A 22,624-nucleotide genomic window follows, 5' to 3' on the forward strand; every position below is an offset into this window, starting at 1 on the left:
TTGAGTTAATTATTTCATAAATACCTTTTATGGGATCACGGGTGTATTTTGAGTATTTTCAAGTTATAAATGATATGTGAATGAAGAAGGATGATGCTGATGGAATTTGTGACGAGTATGAACAAACGGATTAAGAATCGGATTTCAAACGATGAAGTTGTGATGCTTTGAAGATGAGACTCAAATCTTGGAATTTCTTCAAGATGAACATGCTTCAATGTTTTGATCATAACTTGAGCTATAGAAACTAAAATTGGATGATTCTTATGGCGTTGGAAAGTTGATTCAAAGAGCTACAATTTTTGTGTTGACTTTTTTCTAATTCTGAATCTATCAGGCATGATGGAGGAAAAGAAATATAGCAGCAACGACCATTTTTAATCTCCACGACGAGCCTGTTTTAGGGGTGAACGAGTTTCATGGTTGAGCTATTGCCGCAGCAAGCATCCTGGAGTCCAGATATGCGAATTTTGCAAAGTGTTATCCGAATTTCAATATCCTAACTTGAATAGGATTGTCCCAACTATACTCTTATAACCCTAGTGTCTTTAGCTAATTTTAGATGAGATTAAGAAAGAGAGAAGGGCAGCCACTGTTGGCAGATCAGAATTCTTGGAGTTTTTGTTCACCAATTGTACTCATGTTGTTCAATACAATGGTCGTTTTTAGTAATGAAAGTATGAATTAAACTCTTTTCTAGGGTTAAGATGTAGCCCAATTTTATGAATATGCGTTGAGTTATTTGTTGTTAATTTTTATTAAGTTTTGTTCTAAGTTTTATTATTACACTTAATGCTTTCAATTCTTAAGAGCCCAAGAGTTGAATAATATCATGGGTTAGGTTGAGACTGAGAAATAAAACCTAATTAGTCTAAGGTAATAAAACCATAGATTAAGCAAACGCTAGAGATAGGTTACCACGATCTGTGAGACTTTGGTAAATTCTATAAAACTTAATGATCTCTTAGTTTCTAAATCCACTTTAGAGATATTTTGGATTGTTGATTAAAGGTTAATTTGGTAATTATTCGAGAGAAAATTATTGGAATATTAGGGAATTTGGCCTTTAGAATAAGCTTAATTAGGTTAGCAATAATTGTAAATGCATATGATTAAATTGGTGTGAAATCTATGCCCTAGGTTTAGTTATATTGATTTTTTACTAAAATATTGATAAAATTCTGCTTTTATTTAGTTTTTAGTTTGTTTTTTTTTCATTAAATTCTTTCTTGAGGAATCTGGTTAATCAAATAGTAATAAGATAGTTTGTTCGGTACTTGGTAGTAGTAATTCTCTTGGGATTCAACACTTGTTACTTGAGCTTTATTATTTGCACGATTTTGTACAATTGCGAATAGCTTGTCATATGGCATATATATATATATTTTTTTTTTTTGTAAATTTTGATGGTCTTTGTTACTGTATAAATAACATGCGTTTGTGCTTCTTTAAAAGGTTTTTTTTCTTTTTTAATCATCGAGAATATCTAGGCCAATTTGCACATACTTCAACTTATTTCTTGGGGCCTTGAAGTTAACAGTCAAATAAATCCCCTCAGTTACCACCGCTATTAGAGCCTATAGGGACTCAAACTCAAAAAAACATGTTAGATCATCCTCTTACTCTTATAGGGACTTAATTAAAAGACCATACTAGATCCTTCTTTTGCTCTTTAAAAAGTTAATTTGTTCCATCTTTCAGCATTTTTTAATTAATTATGTCTATGTTATTCAAAAATTGCATATTTATTTCACATTCCTTCAATAAATAGCTATCTAAGTTTTATATATATACAAAAATTTGTATTCAAAATCTTACTGATCATATGTAAAACTGAGGTGGTACAAAGATGAAAGATTAATGGATGAATTAATATAAATTTACTTAATAAATTCAAACTAACTGAGAATGATAACATAAACAATAAAAGTTAACAAATCAATTTTATACAAAACCTATATAAAAGAATTATATAGAAACACCTTCATATTTAACAATGACACAGCATATGTGTGCCTTATATATATATATTATATATATATATATTATATATATATATTTATATATATATTAATATATTATAATATGTTATGCTTACTCACGAGTTTACTACCGCCTTACTATATTTTGTAAAATTACATTGGTATCGTACTATGTGTATGATATCCGACTATGCATTATATTACAAAGGATAGTAAGATGATTAGTAAGATCGTGAGCAAGTATAGCATTACTCTATATATATAATTCATTTGTATAGTTTTCTTGATTTCCTCATTTTGTACATGTTTCCTGAATTTTCAGCAGGTTTAGGTTTAATGGCACTGGAATGCCACATTCTTATGAATAAAAAAAAATCTGCTGAGAATATAACATATAATTCGCTTTATTTACTGAAATGTTCATGGACAGGTAGGAGTACTAGTTTATCAACTACGACTGCGACCTACCACTTCTCCTTTCATTCTTATCTCAATCAGCTTTTGCAATAGAGCTTAATCTAGTGTTTTAGAGAGAATTGTATATGATGAAATTATTTTATTTAGGAGTGATTATTCAAAAATAGTTCAACATTATTTCTATATATAATATTAATACCTATAAATATTCGAAATTTGAAAAAAAAAAAAAAAAAAACTTAATTACCTAAAAACATTTTATCTATTATAAACCCTTCCAACCGTCCACTACCTGTAGTTTCAAGAATGGGATTTGGTCAAAACCAGCCTTGACATCTCAGCAATCAGGTTAAGTTAGAGGCGTTATGTCAGCTTACGTGACTAATCCCGCCGCATATTAATATTATACGCCCTTTTGCTCTGACTTTGACCTTTGTCATAGCAAAACCGCTTTAAAATGCCTCGCCATCCACCACTCTGAGCACCCAACAGACTAAATGGCTCTCTCGTATCATTTTTTTCTCTCACCTGTCTTCTCTCCTTCCATCTCTACTCTCCCTCCATCCTCAACTTCTTTTAGACCAAAAGCTTTAGTCCTTCCCGTCTCCAAAGACTCATCAACTCTGCAATCCTTACTCCACTCAACCAGAACTCCCTTGGTGCCTGTAAAATTGATTTTTCATCTCGAGGCAGTCTCTGGGTTGATTGTGAACAAGGCTATGTCTCATCTTCCTACAAACCAGTACGTTGCCGCTCAGCTCAGTGCTCATCCTCGCCCGGTCCAGTCTTGTGGAAGTGTACTCCTTCACCTAGGCCAGGTTGCAACAATGATACGTGTTGTCTCCTTCCAGATAACCCTGTTATAGACACTGCCACCATCGGTGAGCTTGCCCAGGATGTTTGTCTATTCAATCTACTGATGGGAAGAACCCCGAAAGTTGTTTCAGTGCCTAAGTTTTTGTTTACTGTGTAGGGCGTTTCTTTTAGGTGGTCTTGCTAATGGTGTTAAGGTATTGCTGGTCTTGGAGGACTAGATTCACTTCTCTCAATTCTCTGCCACCTTCAGTTTTGATAGAAAGTTTGCAATTTGCTTGAGTTCGTCAACAAGAGCTAATGGTTTTGTCGTCTCGGTGACGGGCCTATGTATTGCTTCCTGTATGGATGTTTCCAAGTCTCTCATTTACACCCCATTAATCCTCAATCCTGTGAGTACAGCAGCCGCTTCTTTTGAGGGTGAACCTTCAGGCCGACTACTTCATTGGAGTAAATCCATTAAATCAATGGAAATGCTGTCAAACTAAACACATCATTACTGTCCATTAACAAAGAGGATTTGGTGGAACCAAGATCAGCACTGTTATCCTTACTCAGTCTGGAAACATCAATCTACAATGCTGTTATTCAAGCCTTTATCAAAGAGGTAAAAACATCCCTAGCGTTGCAGCAATTGCACCTTTGGGGCCTGCTTTAACTCTACATTCATTGGAAGCACACGTGTTACCGCAGTGCCCCAGATTGATCTAGTTTTTGCAAAGTAGCATGTGTTTCTGGAGAATTTTCGGTGCAAATTCTATGGTGCAAGTTAAAAGCGATGTGTTGTGCCTTGGATTTGTGATGGTGGATTCAACCCAAACTTCAATAGTAATCGGAGGGCACCAACTGGAAGACATCTTCTGCAGTTTGATCTGGCAACATCAAAGCTCGGGTTCAGCTCTTCTCTCCTGCTCCGGCGAACAACTTGCGGCAACTTTAACTTTACCTCTAATTAGAGGGTCTCCTGTTTATCTCTGATAATTATTTTTTTTTTTGTGTTTTTTGTTTATGGTTTTCACAAGATTAATAAATGGTCTATGGAAGATTGCCATGACTCCACTCATGTATTATATTATATTAAACTGCAATTTGCGGTAAGAAACAAGAAACACAGAAGTGATTGTATTGAATTATATATAACCAGGGGTTGTAGTATTGGCATATGCGAGCATATGCCATTATGATTCTTTTAAATCCAGACATTATGCTGAGCCTCTCCCAACTTCTAAGCATTGCGGAGATTCGAAAAGTAAATGAAAGCACTACCACATTTCGAGTAAAACTAACATTTTTATCTTTTTTTTTTTTTTTTTTTTTCCTCTTTTAACTTGGATTTATATGATGCTAATGGCTAACCGTGCTATTATAGAGGGGGGAAAATGAATTCTTGTTCAATCTTATCTAATCTGTAGTCAAGCATCTATAAGGTCACCTTTAAATAGATTATTAAAACATGCCAACTTATACAGAATGGAGCGAAAATGACCTTGGTTTACCAAAAACTATGTTCCTCTGGTTCTGAAGTCACTCTCCCAACACTCTCTCCTCCTTCCGTCAACTTTAAATATATTTTACACTCGGACAATCCCTTTTTGTCCCTGCCGTGAATTCTTGTTAATCTTCGGAGAGATATAATCCTTTGGGTAAAGCCGCACATAAATTGTTTCCCTGCTGAAGATATAGGAAGTACAAAACAAAAGCCAAATTAGCATCATGCGATAGATGACAAGCTACAATATCATAATGTCAATGTTTTGTACATGTTGATACGGTAGAGGCGATGAAATCAGTGGGCTTACAACTTGTCAAATTTGTCAAAATTCGTTCATTCAAGCGGGGACCATAACACCTTGGGGCATTCGAATTGTCCAACATTTACAATTGCAACATTTTTTCAACTTGCTTATTGATAGACCCCCCATTAAAATGTTTACCATTACAAAGGGCATAAGGGACAATCGGTCAGAATGTGTAAAGAGTGTTAGGTGCCTTGCTGTTGGTTGTTAAGAGAATTGGTTACAGTCACGTGTGAGTGGGGAATCAGTTGTTATTTGTGTGAGTGGGAATCAAGTTGTTAGTATAGAGAATTGGTTGGTCTTGAAGGTAGTATAAATAAGGGTCAGTGTTGGTGAAGAGATATAGATCAATTTAGAGTCATTGTGGGAGGTCCCCAGATCCTCGATTGCTGGGACTATCTGTTTGGATTTCCATTTGTTTGGTTGTTACTTTCCATTTCCTAAATACAATCTGGTTGAGACTCGATTGAGTGAATATTTCTCTGTTATCTTGGGCTGTTTATGTTGTTGTTTGTTATTATTGTAAGGAGTCTTGACAAGTGATATCAGAGCTTCGTTCGGATATTGGTTAAATCGAAGTTGGAGAACAGAGTTGAAGGGTTGGAAAAGGAAATGGGGAACATAGAGAAAGAAATGGGGACTGCAAGGGAAGAGCTAGGGAGCATTAAGGAGTACTTATTAGAATAGCACGAGTGGATGAGGCTGAGGGAAGAAAGGGATGCAAATATGAATCATGATAAAGGGAAGGCATCTAACTCTGATCCCTCCAATAGTAGTGACAATGGTAGAATAGATAAGAACAAGGAGGTTGAGAACACCAAGGTAAAAAAATTGGAACTACCCATATTCAATGGGGAAGACCCGTCGGGATGGACATTCAGAGCTTACCGGTATTTTTTGGTAAATCAATATGGGGAGGGAGAAAAGGTGGCAGCAGCTGCAGTATGTATGGAAGGTCGTGCCCTGAACTGGTATCAGTGGGTGGAGTCCAAAGCACCCATTGGTTCTTGGACAGAGTTTAAGAGTGCAGTAATGGAGAGATTCAGGCCATCATTTAAAGGATCAGCTTACGAAGCCCTGGTAGCTCTGAAGCAGACTGGTATAGTGATAGAGTACAGGGAAAATTTTGAAGCTCACGCAGCTCCTTTGTGTGAGGTAGGGGAAGTTATACTGATGGGAGTATTTACAAATAGGTTAAAAGAAAAAATCAAAGCTGAAATTCGTCTGACCCAACCCATTTCCCTATTTGCATTGATGGACCAGGCACACCGCGTGGAGGAAAGAAATTAGGTCTTAGACAAGAACAAACCCAGGTTTGCTAAAGCCCAAGGACACAAGTTGGACTCTTACACTAGGGTCACCCCAAGCCCAAGCCCAAGCCCAAGCCCAGAACCCTTTCGCCCAAATTGGACCAACCCGTCATGAAATTCAAACCTAGGTCACCCATTTTCCCCAAATTGATTTCACGACAGAAATCGATTCAGCGACGCGACGATGCAGAACCTTCGCGGGGATAATTTTCGGCGAATGTTCGATGCTGAGCTGCAGCAAAAATGAGAAAATGGCCTTTGTTTCCGCTGTGATGAGAAATACGGACCCAACCATCGGTGTCCCAACAAGTCGATCCAGATCTTGTTGGTGACCGACGACAATGAGACAGAAAACGACGAAAACCCTCCCATCCCAGAAATTAACGATGAAGGTAATCCCTTGGCCCTGTCTATGCATTCGATTGTCGGGGTAACCACAAATAAAACCTTAAAATTAAAAGGGTTGATTGAAAGAACATAGGTGATTGTGCTGGTTGACAGTGGGGCTTCCCACAATTTTATTTCACATGACTTGGTGCGAAAATTAGGTCTGGTAGTAGAAAAGGGAAAAACATTTGGGGTTATGGTGGGAAATGGTTTTACAGTAAGAGGGGAGGGCATTTGCAGAGGAGTACAATTGAGAATACAGGGATTTGAATTGCGCCAGGATTATTTTCCATTTGACCTAGGTGGGGCAGATGTAGTGTTAGGGGTTTCATGGCTCAGTACGCTAGGTGATGTTTGTGCGAACTGGAGAAATCTGACAATGGCCTTTATCAGTGAGGGGAATATGGTGGTTTTACAAGGAGATCCGTCGTTAGTCAAGAAGGTTGTATCCTTAAAAGCAATGTTGAAATCCCTACAGCAGGAAGATGCGGGATATATGATTGAGTTTTGTTCCATTGGTGTCAAGGAAGAGGAAACCGAGGAACATATGGATCCGGCAGTAGTAGTAGTTGTATATAAATTCAGTCATCTGTTTGAACAGTCTACTCAGCTCCTACCCAAAAGACCCACTGACCACGCCATAGTCTTAGAAGCTCAAGCCAAACCTCCTAACATTCGCCCATACAAATACTCCTATTCCCAAAAAAAATGAAATTGAAAAGTTGGTGGGTGAGATGCTGGTGGTAGGGATTATACAGCCCAGTACCAATCTGTTTGCTAGTCCTATGTTGCTGGTTAAGAAGAAAGATGGGAGTTGGCGTTTTTGTGTGGACTACAGGGCACTAAATAACATCACTATACCCGATAAGTTTCCGATTCCCTCCATTGACGAACTGTTGGATGAATTATCAGGGGTAGCCATTTTCACAAAGTTGGACCTAAAATCAGGTTATCACCAAATTTGGGTTAGAGAAGAGGATATTCCCAAAATAGCTTTTAGGATCCACGAGGGGCATTACGAATTCCTGGTCATGCCTTTCGGATTAACCAATGCCCCCTCCACCTTTCAAGCTTTAATGAATACCATATTTAAACCGATCTTGAGGAAATTCATACTTGTGTTTTTTGACGATATCCTTATTTACAGCCCTGATTTGAAGACTCATCTGATCCACATGCGACACACCTTTCAAATTCTCAACAAGCATGAATTGGTAATTAATTACAAGAAGTGTATGTTTGGCCGTCGGAGATTGGAGTATTTGGGTCACTTAATTTCAGCAAAAGGAGTAAAGGCTGATCCACAGAAAATTGATTCAATGCTGACTTGGGCCGTCCCACGCACGATCAAAGGACTAAGGGGATTTTTAGGTTTAACTGGTTACTATTGCCGTTTTGTGCAGAATTATGGTTTAATCACACAGCCATTGACACAGTTGCTGTGAAAGGACTTTTTTGCATGGGATGACCAAGCACAATGGGCCTTTGAAACTTTTAAAACAGCAATGACTTTAGTTTCAGTGCTGGCACTTCCAGATTTTACTCTTCCTTTTGAGGTTCATACCGACACATTCGAACAAGGAATTGGAGCTGTCCTGGTCCAAAATCAGCGGCCCATTGCATTCATTAACCAAGCTTTTTCCCAACAGTCCCGACAAAAATCAGCCTACGAGAGGGAGCTGATGGCAATTGTGTTTGCTATCCACAAATGGAGCCATTACCTTAGTAGGCACAAATTTGTCATTAAATCTGACCAGCGCAGCTACAGTTTCTGACAGATCAGTGTGTTAAGACACCCGAACAGCAAAAGTGGATTTCCAAGCTCTTAGGATTTTCCTTCAAAATCCATTACCAACCTGGAAGCTCAAACCAAGTGGCTGATGTGTTGTCTAGACAAGGAAAGGGGGCTGAATTAGAGGCCATTTCGGTCGTAAAATTTTTAGAATTGGATGAGTTAGCAACTAAAGCACAGCAAGATCTGAAGCTCCAAACAATCATCCAAGACCTCATTTTTTACCCTTCATGCCATCCCCATTATGGTTTTCATCGTGGTTGCCTCACCTACAAAAACAGGTTGGTCCTACCCAGAAATTCAAAGTTCATTCCCAAGCTTTTAGACGGATTCCACAACAGCCCCCGGGGGGGGGGGCACGCGGGGTGCATTCAGGTTTTTGCAGAACTTATAAAAAGTTAATGAATATTGTGTTTTGGGATGGTATTAAGAGGGACGTGCAGGAGTTTGTACAGAGGTGTTCCATTTGCCAATTAAAAAATATTCTACTCTCAAACCAGCAGGTCTTCTTCAGCCCTTACCCGTTCCATCCCAGGTTTTTGAAGATATCAGCATGGACTTCATTGGCGAGTTACCAAAAGCAAAAAGACAAGATACCATAATGGTTGTGGTGGACCGACTCACTAAATATGGACATCTTATTTCGCTGTGCCACCCCTACAGCGCTAAGGATGTAGCTGCCATTTTTATCTCTGATATTGTAAAGCTCCACGGATTTCCCAAGTCCATAGTTTCGGACCGCGATAGAATCTTTATCAACCAATTTTGGCAGGAATTGTTCAAGGCCGCTGGTACTTCGCTAAAGTTCAGTTCTGCATATCATCCGCAAACCGATGGTCAGACGGAGGTTGTCAACTGCTGTTTGGAAACTTACTTGCGTTGCTTCTGTAGTTCACAGCCAAAGCAGTGGCATAGGTGGCTGTCCTGGGTAGAATATTGGTACAATACCACACACCACAACTCCATTAAAATGACTCCATTCAAAGCCCTATACGGAAGAGATCCACCCACTCTCCTCAGATTTATAGATTACCCTTCCTATGTGGAAGAAGTCAACTAGCAAATGGCAGCCTGAAATTCAATATTGGATGAATTAAAGCATAACCTATCGGTCGCTCAAGAACAAATGAAGGGAATAGCTGACCTACACCGTAGAGATATTAGTTTTCAACCCAGAGATCAGGTGTATTTGAAGCTCCAACCCTACCGTTTCAAGTCCTTGGCCAAAAAACTGAATGAAAAACTTAGTCCTAGGTTTTATGGTCCTTTCCCCATACTAGAGAAGATTGGGCAGGTTGCTTACAGGTTGGAGCTGCCCCCTACGGCCAAAATTCACCCAGTCTTTCACATCTCTCAACTTAAACGGAGTCTGCACACATCGGTACCCATTCAGCCCCTGCCATCTTGCCTCTCCGAGGACATGGAACTACTTGTTCAACCAGAAGAGATGTTGTCTGTCCGCACTCTATTAAATGGCTCTTGGGAAGTCCTTATAAAATGGAAAGATTTGGCTCCGTTTGAAGCGTCGTGGGAGGCGTATGAGGTGATAAAACTGCAATTTCCTCATTTCCACCTTGAGGAGAAGGTGGTTCTTCATGGGGTCGGGGTTGGGGCGGGGGCGTAGGTATTGATTGACCCCCATTTAAAAATGTTTACCATTACGAAGGGCATAAGGGACAATCAGGTCAGAATGTGTAAAGAGTGTGAAGTGCCTTGCTGTTGGTTGTTAAGAGAATTGGTTACAGTCATGTGTGAGTGGGGAATCAAGTTGTTAGTATAGAGAATTGGTGGTCTTGAAGGTAGTATAAATAAAGGATATATTTTAACTCGGACAACCTTTTTGTTCCCTGCGTGAATTCATGTTAATCTCGGAGAGATATATACTCCTTTGGGTAAAGCCGCACATAAATTGTTTCCCTGCTGAAGATATAGGAAGTACAAAACAAAAGCCAAATTAGCATCATGCGATAGATGACAAGCTACAATATCAATAAGTCAATGTTTGTACATGTTGATACGGTAGGGCGATGGAAATCAGTGGGCTTACAACTTGTCAAAATTTGTCAATAATTCGTTCATTCAAGCGGGGGCCATAACCCGTGGGACTTCAGAATTGTCCAACATTTACAATTGCAACATTTTTTCAACTTGCTTATTGATAGACCCCCATTAAAAATGTTTACCATTAAAAGGGCATAAGGGACAACGGTCAGAATGTGTAAAGAGTGTGAGGTGCCTTGCTGTTGGTTGTTAGAGAATTGGTTACAGTCACGTGTGAGTGGGGAATCAGTTGTTATTGTGTGAGTGGGGAATCAAGTTGTTAGTATAGAGAATTGGGGTCTTGAAGGTAGTATAAATAAGGGTCAGTGTTGGTGAAGAGATAAGATCAATTAGAGTCATTGTGGGAGGTCCCCAGATCCTGGATTGCTGGGATCTATCTGTTTAGATTCATTTGTTTGGTTGTACTTTCCATTCTAGAAATACAATCTGGTTGAGACCGATTGAGTGAATATTTCTCTGTTATCTTGGGCTGTTTTGTTGTTGTTTTTTATTATTGGAGGAGTCTGACAAGTGATATCAGAGCTTCGTTCGGATATTGGTTAATCGAAGTTGGAGAACAAGGTTGAAGGGTTGGAAAAGGAAATGGGGAAATAGAGAAAGAAAGGGGACTGCAAGGGAAGAGCTAGGGAGCATTAGGAGTACTTATAGAATAGCACGAGTGGATGAGCTTGAGGAAGAAGCAAAGGCATATGAATCATGATAAAGGGAAGGCATCTAACTCTGATCCCTCATAATAGTAGTGCAATGGTAGAATGATAAGAACAAGGAGGTTGAAACACAAGGTAAAAAAATTGGAACTACCCAATTCAATGGGGAAGACCCGTCGGGATGGACATTCAGAGCTTACCGGTATTTTTGGTAAATCAATATGGGGAGGGAGAAAAGGTGGCAGCAGCTGCAGTATGTTGGAAGGTCGTGCCTGAACTGGTATCAGTGGGTGGAGTCCAAAGCACCATTGGTTCTTGGACAGAGTTTAAGGTGCAGTGGTGGAGAGATTCAGCCATCATTTAAAGGATCAGCTTAGAAGCCCTGGTAGCTCTGAAGCGACTGGTATAGTGATAGAGTACAGGGAAAATTTTGAAGCTCACGCAGCTCCTTTGTGGAGGTAGGGGAAGTTATACTGATGGGAGTATTACAAATAGGTTAAAAGAAAAAATCAAGCTGAAATTCGTCTGACCCAACCCATTTCCCTATTTGCATTGATGGACCAGGCCACCGCGTGGAGGAAAGAAATTAGGTCTTAGACAAGAACAAACCCAGGTTTGCTAAAGCCCAAGGACACAAGTGGACTCTTACACTAGGGTCACCCAAGCCCAAGCCCAGAACCCTTTCGCCCAAATTGGACCAACCCTCATGAAATTCAAACCTAGGTCAACCATTTCCCCAAATGATTCACGACAGAAATTGATTCACGATGGACGACACAGAACCTTCGCGGGGATAATTTCTGCCGATTGTCGAGCTGTGAGCTGCAGCAAAAACAAGAAAAGGGCCTTTGTTTCCGCTGTGTGATGAGAAATACAGACCCAACCATTGTTGTCCCACAAGTCGATCCAGATCTTGTTGGTGACCGATGACAATGAGACGGAAAGCGACAAAAACCCTAACCCATCCCAGAAATTAACAAAAGGAATCCTTTGGCCTGTCTATGCATTCAATTGTCGGGGTAACCACAAGATAAAACCTTAAAATTAAAAGGGTTGATTGGAGAACAGAGGTGATTGTGCTGGTTGACAGTGGGGCTTCCTACAATTTATTTCCATGACTTGGTGCGAAAATTAGGTCTGGCAGTAGAAAAGGGAAAAACATTTGGGGTTATGGTGGGAAATTTATAGCAAGAGGGGGTGGCATTTGCAGAGGAGTACAATTGAGAATACAGGGAATTAAATTGTGCCAGGATTATTTTCCATTTGAGTTAGGTGGGGCAGATGTAGTGTTAGGGGTTCGTGGCTCAGTACGCGGGTGATGTTTGTGCGAACTGGAGAAATCTGACAATGGCCTTATCAGTGGAGGGAGGAGTGGTTTTACAAGGAGATCCGTCATTAGTCAAGAATGTTGTATCCTTAAAAGCAATGTGAAATCCCTACAACAGGAAGAGGCGGAATATGATTGAGTTTTGTTCCATGGTGTCAAGAAGAGGAAACCGAGGAACATATGGATCGACAGTAGTAGAGTTGTACATAAATTCAGCCACTATTTGAACACCCACTTAGCTCCCACCCAAAGAACACTGACCATGCATAGTCTTAGAAGCTCAAGCCAAACCTCCAACATTCGCCCATACAAATACTCTTATCCCCAAAAAAATGAAATTGAAAAGTTGGTGGGTGAGATGCTGTGGCAGGGATTATACAACCCAGTACCATCGTTTGCTAGTCCTGTGTGCTGGTTAAGAAGAAAGATGGGAGTTGGCGTTTTGTGTGGACTACAGGGCACTAAATAACATCACTATAACGATAAGTTTCCGATTCCCTCCATTGACGAACTGTTGGATGAATTATCAGGGGTAGCCATTTCACAAAGTTGGACCTAAATCAGGTTACACCAAATTGGGTTAGAGAAGAGGATATTCCCAAAAAGCTTTTAGGATCCACGAGGGGCATTACGAATTCCTGGTCATGCCTTTCGGATTAACCAATGCCCCCTCCACTTTCAGCTTTAATGAATACCATATTTAAACCGATCTTGAGGAAATTCATACTTGTGTTTTTTGACGATATAATCTGCTGAGAATATAAACATATAATTCGCTTTATTTACTGAAATGTTCATGGACAGGTAGGAGTTTCTAGTTTATCAACTACGACTGCGACCTACCACTTCTCTTTTCATTCTCATCTCAATCAGCTTTTGCAATAGAGCTTAATCTAGTGATTATTAGAGAGAATTGTATATGATGAAATTATTTTATTTATGAGTTATTATTCAAAAAGAAGTTCAACCTTATTTCCATATATAATATTAATACCTATTAAATATTCGAAATTTGAAAAAAAAAAAAAAACACTTAATTACCTAAAAACATTTTATCTTATTATAAACGCCCTTCCAACCGTCCACTACCTGTAGTTTCAAGAATGAGGTGGATTTGGTCAAAACCAAGCCTTGACATCTCAGCAATCTAGTTAAGTTAGAGGCGTTAATGTCAGCTTAGGGACGTCTTCCCGCCGCATATTAATATTATTACGCCCTTTTGCTCTGACTTTGACCTTTTGTCATAGCAAAACCGCTTTAAATTGCCTCGCCATCCACCACTCTGAAGCACCCAACAGACTAAATGGCTCTCTCGTATCATTTTTTTCTCTTCACTTGTCTTCTCCTTTCCATCTCTATCTCTCCCTCCATCGCTCAAACTTCTTTTAGACCAAAAGCTTTAGTCCTTCCCGTCTCCAAAGACTCATCAACTCTGCAATACCTTACTCCACTCAACCAAAGAACTCCCTTTGTGCCTGTAAAATTGACTTTTCATCTCGGAGGTCAGTTTCTCTGGGTTGATTGTGAACAAGGCTATGTCTCATCTTCCTACAAACCAGTACGTTGCCGCTCAGCTCAGTGCTCACTCGCCCGGTCCAAGTCTTGTGGAGAGTGTACTCCTTCACCTAGGCCAGGTTGCAACAATGATACGTGTTGTCTCCTTCCAGATAACCCTGTTATAGACACTGGCACCATCGGTGAGCTTGCCCAGGATGTTGTGTCTATTCAATCTACTGATGGGAAGAACCCCGGAAGAGTTGTTTCAGTGCCTAAGTTTTTGTTTACTTGTGGAGGGACGTTTCTTTTAGGTGGTCTTGCTAATGGTGTTAAGGGTATTGCTGGTCTTGGAAGGACTAGAATTTCACTTCCTCCTCAATTCTCTGCCGCTTTCAGTTTTGATAGAAAGTTTGCAATTTGCTTGAGTTCGTCAACAAGAGCTAATGGTGTTGTCATCTTCGGTGACGGGCCTTATGTATTGCTTCCTGGTATGGATGTTTCCAAGTCTCTCATTTACACCCCATTAATCCTCAATCCTGTGAGTACAGCAGCCGCTTCTTTTGAGGGTGAACCTTCAGCCGAATACTTCATCGGAGTAAAATCCATTAAAATCAATGGAAATGCTGTCAAACTAAACACATCATTACTGTCCATTAACAAAGAAGGATTTGGTGGAACCAAGATCAGCACTGTTAATCCTTACTCAGTCATGGAAACATCAATCTACAATGCTGTTATTCAAGCCTTTATCAAAGAGGTAGAAAACATCCCTAGCGTTGCAGCAATTGCACCTTTTGGGGCCTGCTTTAACTCTACATTCATTGGAAGCACACGTGTTGGACCGGCAGTGCCCCAGATTGATCTAGTGTTGCAAAGTAGCAGTGTGTTCTGGAGAATTTTCGGTGCAAATTCTATGGTGCAAGTTAAAAGCGATGTGTTGTGCCTTGGATTTGTGGATGGTGGATTCAACCCAAGGACTTCAATAGTAATCGGAGGGCACCAACTGGAAGACAATCTTCTGCAGTTTGATCTGGCAACATCAAAGCTCGGGTTCAGCTCTTCTCTCCTGTTCCGGCGAACAACTTGCGGCAACTTTAACTTTACCTCTAATTAGAGGGTCTCCTGTATTATTATCCCTGATAATTTTTTTTGTTTCAATGATTTGTTTATGGTTTTTACAAGATTAATAAATGGTCTATGGAAGATTGCCATGACTCCACTCATGTATTATATTATATTAAACTGCAATTTGCTGTAAGAAACAAGAAACACAGAAGTGATTGTATTGAATTATATATAAACAGGCGGGTTGTAGTTATTGGCATATGCGAGCATATGCTATTATGATTCTTTTAAATCCAGACATTATGCTGAGCCCTCTCCCAACTTCTAAGCATATGCGGAGATTCGAAAAGTTAAATGAAAGCACATACCACATTTCGAGTAAAACTAACATATTTATCTGTGTTTTTTTTTTTTTTTTTTTTTTTTCCTTCTTTAACTTGGATTTAATATGATGCTAATGGCTAACCGTGCTATTATAGAGGGGGGAAAATGAATTCTTTGTTCAATCTTATCTAATCTGTAGTCAAGCATCTATAAGGGTCAACTTGAAATAGATTATTAAAACAACGTGCCAACTTATACAGAATGGAGCGGAAAATGACCTTGGTTTACCAAAAACTCTGTTCCTCTGGTTCTGAAGTCACTCTCCCAATACTCTTCTCCTCCTTCCGTCAACTTTAAATATATTTTAACTCTCTAATACATCTAACCGTCATCTAGCGGACAATCCCTTTTTGTCCTGCCGTGAATTCATTGTTAATCTTCGGAGAGATATTAACTCCTTTGGGTAAAGCCGCACATAAATTGTTTCCCTGCTGAAGATATAGGAAAGTACAAAACAAAAGCCAAATTAGCATCATGCGATAGATGACAAGCTACAATATCAATAATGTCAATGTTTTGTACATGTTGATACGGTAGAGGCGATGGAAATCAGTGGGCTTACAACTTGTCAAAATTTGTCAATAATTCGTTCATTCAAGCGGGGGCCATAACACCTTGGGGACATTCAGAATTGTCCAACATTTACAATTGCAACATTTTTTCAACTTGCTTATTGATAGACCCCCCATTAAAAATGTTTACCATTACAAAGGGCATAAGGGACAATCGGGTCACAATGTGTAAAGAGTGTGAGGTGCCTTGCTGTTGGTTGTTAAGAGAATTGGTTACAGTCACGTGTGAGTGGCGAATCAGTTGTTATTTGTGTGAGTGGGGAATCAAGTTGTTAGTATAGAGAATTGGTGGTCTTGAAGGTAGTATAAATAAAGGGTCAGTGTTGGTGAAGAGATATAGATCAATTTAGAGTCATTGTGGGAGGTCCCCAGATCCTCGAATTGCTGGGATCTAACTGTTTAGATTTCCATTTGTTTGGTTGTTACTTTCCATTTCCTAGAAATACAATCTAGTTGAGACTCGATTGAGTGAATATTTCTCTGTTATCTTGGGCTGTTTGTGTTGTTGTTTGTTATTATTGCAGGGAGTCTTAACAAGTGATATCAGAGCTTCGTTCGGGTAATGGTTGAATCGAAGATGGAGAACAGAGTTGAAGGGTTGGAAAAGGAAATGGGGAACGTAGAGAAAGAAATGGGGACTGTAAGGGAAGAGCTAGAGAGCATTAAGGAGTACTTATTAGAACTGCGCGAGTGGATGAGGCTAAGGGAAGAAAGGGATGCAAATATGAATCACGATAAAGGGAAGGCATCTAACTCTGATCCCTCCAACTGTAGTGACAATGGGAGAATGGATAAGAACAATGAGGTTGAGAACACTAAGGTAAAAAAATTGGAACTACCCATATTCAATGGGGAAGACCCGTCGGGATGGACATTTTGAGCTGATCGGTATTTTTCGGTAAATCAATATGGGGAGGGAGAAAAGGTGGCAACAGCTGCAGTATGTATGGAAGGTCGCGCCCTGAACTGGTATTAGTGGGTGGAGTCCAGAGCACCCATTGGTTCTTGGACAGAGTTTAAGAGTGCAGTAATGGAGAGATCCAAACCATCATTTAAAGGATCAGCTTACGAAGCCCTGGTAGCTCTGAAGCAGATTGGTACAGTGACAAAGTACAGGGAACATTTTGAAGCTCAAGCAGCTCCTTTGCGTGAGGTAGGGGAAGATATACTGATGGGCGTATTTACAAATGGGTTAAAAGAAAAAATCAAAGCTGAAACTCGTCTGACCCAACCCATTTCCCTATTTGCATTGATGGACCAAGCCCACCGCGTGGAGGAAAGAAATTGGGTCTTAGACAAGAACAAACCCAGGTTTGCTAAAGCCCAAGGACACAAGTTGGACTCTTACACTAGGGTCACCCCAAGCCCAAGCCCAAGCCCAAGCCCAGAACCCTTTCGCCCAAATTGGACCAACCCATCATGAAATTCAAACCTAGGTCACCCATTTTCCCCAAATTGATTTCACGACAGAAATCGATTCAGCGACGCGACGATGCAGAACCTTCGCGGGGATAATTTTCGGCGAATGTTCGATGCTGAGCTGCAGCAAAAATGAGAAAATGGCCTTTGTTTCCGCTGTGATGAGAAATACGGACCCAACCATCGGTGTCCCAACAAGTCGATCCAGATCTTGTTGGTGACCGACGACAATGAGACAGAAAACGACGAAAACCCTCCCATCCCAGAAATTAACGATGAAGGTAATCCCTTGGCCCTGTCTATGCATTCGATTGTCGGGGTAACCACAAATAAAACCTTAAAATTAAAAGGGTTGATTGAAAGAACATAGGTGATTGTGCTGGTTGACAGTGGGGCTTCCCACAATTTTATTTCACATGACTTGGTGCGAAAATTAGGTCTGGTAGTAGAAAAGGGAAAAACATTTGGGGTTATGGTGGGAAATGGTTTTACAGTAAGAGGGGAGGGCATTTGCAGAGGAGTACAATTGAGAATACAGGGATTTGAATTGCGCCAGGATTATTTTCCATTTGACCTAGGTGGGGCAGATGTAGTGTTAGGGGTTTCATGGCTCAGTACGCTAGGTGATGTTTGTGCGAACTGGAGAAATCTGACAATGGCCTTTATCAGTGAGGGGAATATGGTGGTTTTACAAGGAGATCCGTCGTTAGTCAAGAAGGTTGTATCCTTAAAAGCAATGTTGAAATCCCTACAGCAGGAAGATGCGGGATATATGATTGAGTTTTGTTCCATTGGTGTCAAGGAAGAGGAAACCGAGGAACATATGGATCCGGCAGTAGTAGTAGTTGTATATAAATTCAGTCATCTGTTTGAACAGTCTACTCAGCTCCTACCCAAAAGACCCACTGACCACGCCATAGTCTTAGAAGCTCAAGCCAAACCTCCTAACATTCGCCCATACAAATACTCTTATTCCCCAAAAAAATGAAATTGAAAAGTTGGTGGGTGAGATGCTAGTGGCAGGGATTATACAACCCAGTACCAGTCCGTTTGCTAGTCCTGTGTTGCTGGTTAAGAAGAAAGATGGGAGTTGGCGTTTTTGTGTGGACTACAGGGCACTAAATAACATCACTATACCCGATAAGTTTCCGATTCCCTCCATTGACGAACTGTTGGATGAATTATCAGGGGTAGCCATTTTCACAAAGTTGGACCTAAAATCAGGTTATCACCAAATTTGGGTTAGAGAAGAGGATATTCCCAAAATAGCTTTTAGGATCCACGAGGGGCATTACGAATTCCTGGTCATGCCTTTCGGATTAACCAATGCCCCCTCCACCTTTCAAGCTTTAATGAATACCATATTTAAACCGATCTTGAGGAAATTCATACTTGTGTTTTTTGACGATATCCTTATTTACAGCCCTGATTTGAAGACTCATCTGATCCACATGTGACACACCTTTCAAATTCTCAACAAGCATGAATTGGTAATTAATTACAAGAAGTTTATGTTTGGCCGTTGGAGATTGGAGTATTTGGGTCACTTAATTTCAGCAAAAGAAGTAGAGGTTGATCCACAGAAAATTGATTCAATGCCGACTTGGCCTGTCCCACACACAATCAAAGGACTAAGGGGATTTTTAGGTTTAACTGGTTACTATCGCCGTTTTGTGCAGAATTATGGTTTAATCGCGCAGCCGTTGACATAGCTACTGTGAAATGACTCTTTTGCATGGGATGACCAAGCACAACGGGCCTTTGAAACTTTTAAAATAGCAATGACTTCAGTTTCGATGCTGGCAGTTCCAGATTTTACTCTTCCTTTTGAGGTTCATACCAACACATCCGAACAAGGAATTGGATGTGCAGGAGAGAGGGGGGGGGGAGGGGGGGGGGGGCATTCAGGTTTTTTCAGAACTTATAATGAATATTGTGTTTTGGGACGGTATTAAGAGGGACGTGCAGGAGTTTGTACAGAGGTGTTCCATTTGCCAATTAAACAAATATTCTATTCTCAAACCAGCAGGTCTTCTTCAGCCCTTACCCGTTCCATCCCAGGTTTTTGAAGATATCAGCATGGACTTCATTGGCGGGTTACCAAAAGCAAAAGGACAAGATACCATAATGGTTGTGGTAGACCGACTCACTAAATATGGACATTTTATTTCGCTGTGCCACCGCTACAGCACTAAGGATGTAGTTGCCATTTTTATCTCTGATATTGTGAAGCTCCACGGATTTCCTAAGTCCATAGTTTCGGACCGCGATAGAATCTTTATCAGCCAATTTTGGTAGGAACTATTTAAGGCCGCTGGTACTTCGCTAAAGTTCAGTTCTGCATATCATCCGCAAACCGATGGTCAGACGGAGGTTGTCAACCGCTGTTTGGAAACTTACTTGCATTGCTTCTGTAGTTCACAGCCAAAGCAGTGGCATAGGTGGCTGTCCTAGGCAGAATATTGGTACAATATCACACACCACAGCTCCATTAAAATGACTCCATTCAAAGCCCTATACGGAAGAGATCCACTCACTCTCCTCAGATTTACAGATTACCCTTCCTCTGTGGAAGAAGTCAACTAGCAAATGGCAGCCCGAAATTCAATATTGGATGAACTGAAGCATAACCTATCGGTCACTCAAGAACAAATGAAGGGAACAGTTGACCTACGCGTTAGAGATATTAGTTTTCAACCCAGAGATCAGGTGTATTTGAAGCTCCAACCCTACTGTTTCAAGTCCTTGGCCAAAAAACTGAATGAAAAATTTAATCCTAGGTTTTATGGTCCTTTCCCCATACTAGAGAAGATTGAGCAGGTTGCTTACAGGTTGGAGCTGCCCCCTAAAGCCAAAATTCACCCATTCTTTCACATCTCTCAACTTAAACGGAGTCTGCACACATCGGTATCCATTCATCCCCTGCCATCCTGCCTCTCCGAGGACATGGAACTACTTGTTCAACCAGAAGAGGTGTTGTCTGTCCGCACTCTATTAAATGGCTCTCGGGAAGTCCTTATAAAATGGAAAGATTTGGCTCCGTTTGAAGCATCGTGGGAGGCTTATGAGGTGATAAAACTGCAATTTCCTCATTTCCACCTTGAGGACAAGGTGGTTCTTCATGGGCGGGGGTGGGGGGGTATTGATTGACCCCCATTTAAAAATGTTTACCATTACAAAGGGCATAAGGGACAATCGGGTCAGAATGTGTAAAGAGTGTGAGGTGCCTTGCTATTGGTTGTTAAGAGAATTGGTTACAGTCACGTGTGAGTGGGGAATCAGTTGTTATTTGTGTGAGTGGGGAATCAAGTTGTTAGTATAGAGAATTGGTGGTCTTGAAGGTAATATAAATAAAGGGTCAGTGTCGGTGAAGAGATATAGATCAATTTAGAGTCATTGTGGGAGGTCCCCAGCTCCCCGAATTGCTGGGATCTATCTGTTTGGATTTCCATTTATTTGGTTGTTACTTTCCATTTCCTAGAAATACAATCTGGTTGAGACTCGATTGAGTGAATATTTCTTTGTTATCTTGGGCTGTTTGTGTTGTTGTTTGTTATTATTGCAGGGAGTCTTAACACTTATCCATTGCTTCTTGTGTTTCTTTAATGTACTTTATTAGAGAAATAGAGTTTTATTTTCATTACTGTAAAATGCATAACAAAACAGAGTACTACAGATCATCATATAACAATGGCACCTGCAGTTTTAATACTATTTGATGTAACTTTCAGAATTTGAAGTTGGAACACTTAATTTCTTTTGAGAGAAGTGTGGAAGTAAATCCTAGCTTAGAAGCATCAAGATCAAATTGAAGAAGATTGTCCTGCAATTGATGCGCCCCAATCACAATTGGTATTGTTACCTGATCCCCTCCATCCAAAAATCCCAAGCACATCACATCACGGCTTATCTGAACCATTGAATTAGCTCCGTGGAGCTCCCAGTATGTGTTGTCCTCAAACACTAACCGAATATAAGGGACATCAAGCCCAGTCAATGTCACACCCACCTGCCCAATGGTGTAACATTCTGTAAAAGGTTCAACAGCTGCAACCTTACTGACATTATGGGTTGCAATAATCTCCTCATCAAACACCTTCACCAAAGAACTGTAGATAGAAGTTTCGCGAACAGAGTAGGGATTGACTGTACTTAATTTTGTTCCACCGAAACCCCACTTGTTGAAAGTAAGCAATGATGAGTTAAATGGAACTATTTTTTTGTTTACCATAACCGACCGAAGTCCAACAAAGTAATCAGCTGACGCCTCTCCCGTTTCGAAAATTTTGGACGTGCTTGCCGGATTAACAACAAGTCGTATGTAAGTAAACATGGATGATAAATCAATGGCCTTTGAAGTATTATAATCTGGATAGAACAAATAATTTGAGTCACCAAAAAAGATTACCCCATTGGTTTTGGATTTGGAAGGCAAACATACAGCAAATTTTCGACGCAAACTTCCACCAAATGCGGACGAAAGTTGAATTGGTAGCCCAGCAGGATGCCTTCCCAATCCAAGCATTCCCTTAACACCTTTGGCAAGATTCAGGAGGAGCTTATGAGTAGCACAGGCGAAGATAAAACTGTTAATTGTAACAAGTGGTCCAGATGTGGAGCTGTCTCTGGATTGGAGTGAAATTCTGTCCATGGAAAGGTTTCCAAATTCAGCATGTCCACTGCTGAGCGTGTTTTCGGGGTAGATATAACAAGGCCTCTTGGTTCTGTCGAGGCACTTTGGCTTAGAGCCAGACAAGCATACAGTACACTCATCAGAGTGGGCTACTGAGCATGGAGCCGACCCACAACTGCCAAGCTTGTGAGTGGATGATTTGTAATCTTTTGTACATTCTATCCACAGATATCTTCCTCCAAGGTCAACAACGAGGCTTTTCTGAATAAAAGGGGTTCCAAGGTTGAGATGGGTTAAGTACAGTAGAGTGGAGGTATCTTTGGACACTGGGAGCAGTAGTGCTTTGGGCTTGGAAGATTGTTGTGTTAGGGAGAACGAAAGGGAAAGGAGGAAGAAAATAGTTAAATGATTAGAAGAAACCATGGTCAGGGAAGTGAGATAGATCGGCAGAGAGAAGAAGAACAGGACTAGTGTTGGTTGAAGAGTGTAAGCATGGCGGTATTTATATATTTTTCTGAGCCG

The 22,624-nt window shown here is 40.4% G+C and overlaps 2 protein-coding genes and 1 pseudogene across 2 annotated transcripts; 2 read left to right on the forward strand and 1 right to left on the reverse strand.

Annotated features, from left to right (window-relative positions):
* Positions 1–2,896: 2,896 nt before the first annotated feature.
* LOC116135058 lies at positions 2,897–4,344 on the forward strand (annotated as a pseudogene).
* A 9,460-nt stretch (positions 4,345–13,804) lies between these two features.
* LOC116135044 (probable aspartic proteinase GIP2) lies at positions 13,805–15,167 on the forward strand. The gene has a single exon (XM_031420750.1). The coding sequence runs from the start codon at positions 13,836–13,838 to the stop codon at positions 15,141–15,143; it is 1,308 nt and encodes a 435-aa protein (XP_031276610.1). The 5' UTR covers positions 13,805–13,835; the 3' UTR covers positions 15,144–15,167.
* Positions 15,168–21,124: 5,957 nt separating this feature from the next.
* On the reverse strand, positions 21,125–22,562 carry LOC116135076 (probable aspartic proteinase GIP2). The gene has a single exon (XM_031420773.1). The coding sequence runs from the start codon at positions 22,523–22,525 to the stop codon at positions 21,197–21,199; it is 1,329 nt and encodes a 442-aa protein (XP_031276633.1). The 5' UTR covers positions 22,526–22,562; the 3' UTR covers positions 21,125–21,196.
* Positions 22,563–22,624: the final 62 nt, after the last annotated feature.

This window comes from Pistacia vera, unplaced genomic scaffold (genome assembly GCF_008641045.1).
Source record: "Pistacia vera cultivar Batoury unplaced genomic scaffold, PisVer_v2 Contig293, whole genome shotgun sequence".
Taxonomy (NCBI): Eukaryota; Viridiplantae; Streptophyta; class Magnoliopsida; order Sapindales; family Anacardiaceae; genus Pistacia; species Pistacia vera.

Coding starts and splice junctions, on each gene's coding strand:
- LOC116135044 (XM_031420750.1), top strand. CDS start 13,836: ATGGCTCTCTCGTATCATTTTTTTCTCTTCACTTGTCTTCTCCTTTCC.
- LOC116135076 (XM_031420773.1), bottom strand. CDS start 22,525: ATGGTTTCTTCTAATCATTTAACTATTTTCTTCCTCCTTTCCCTTTCG.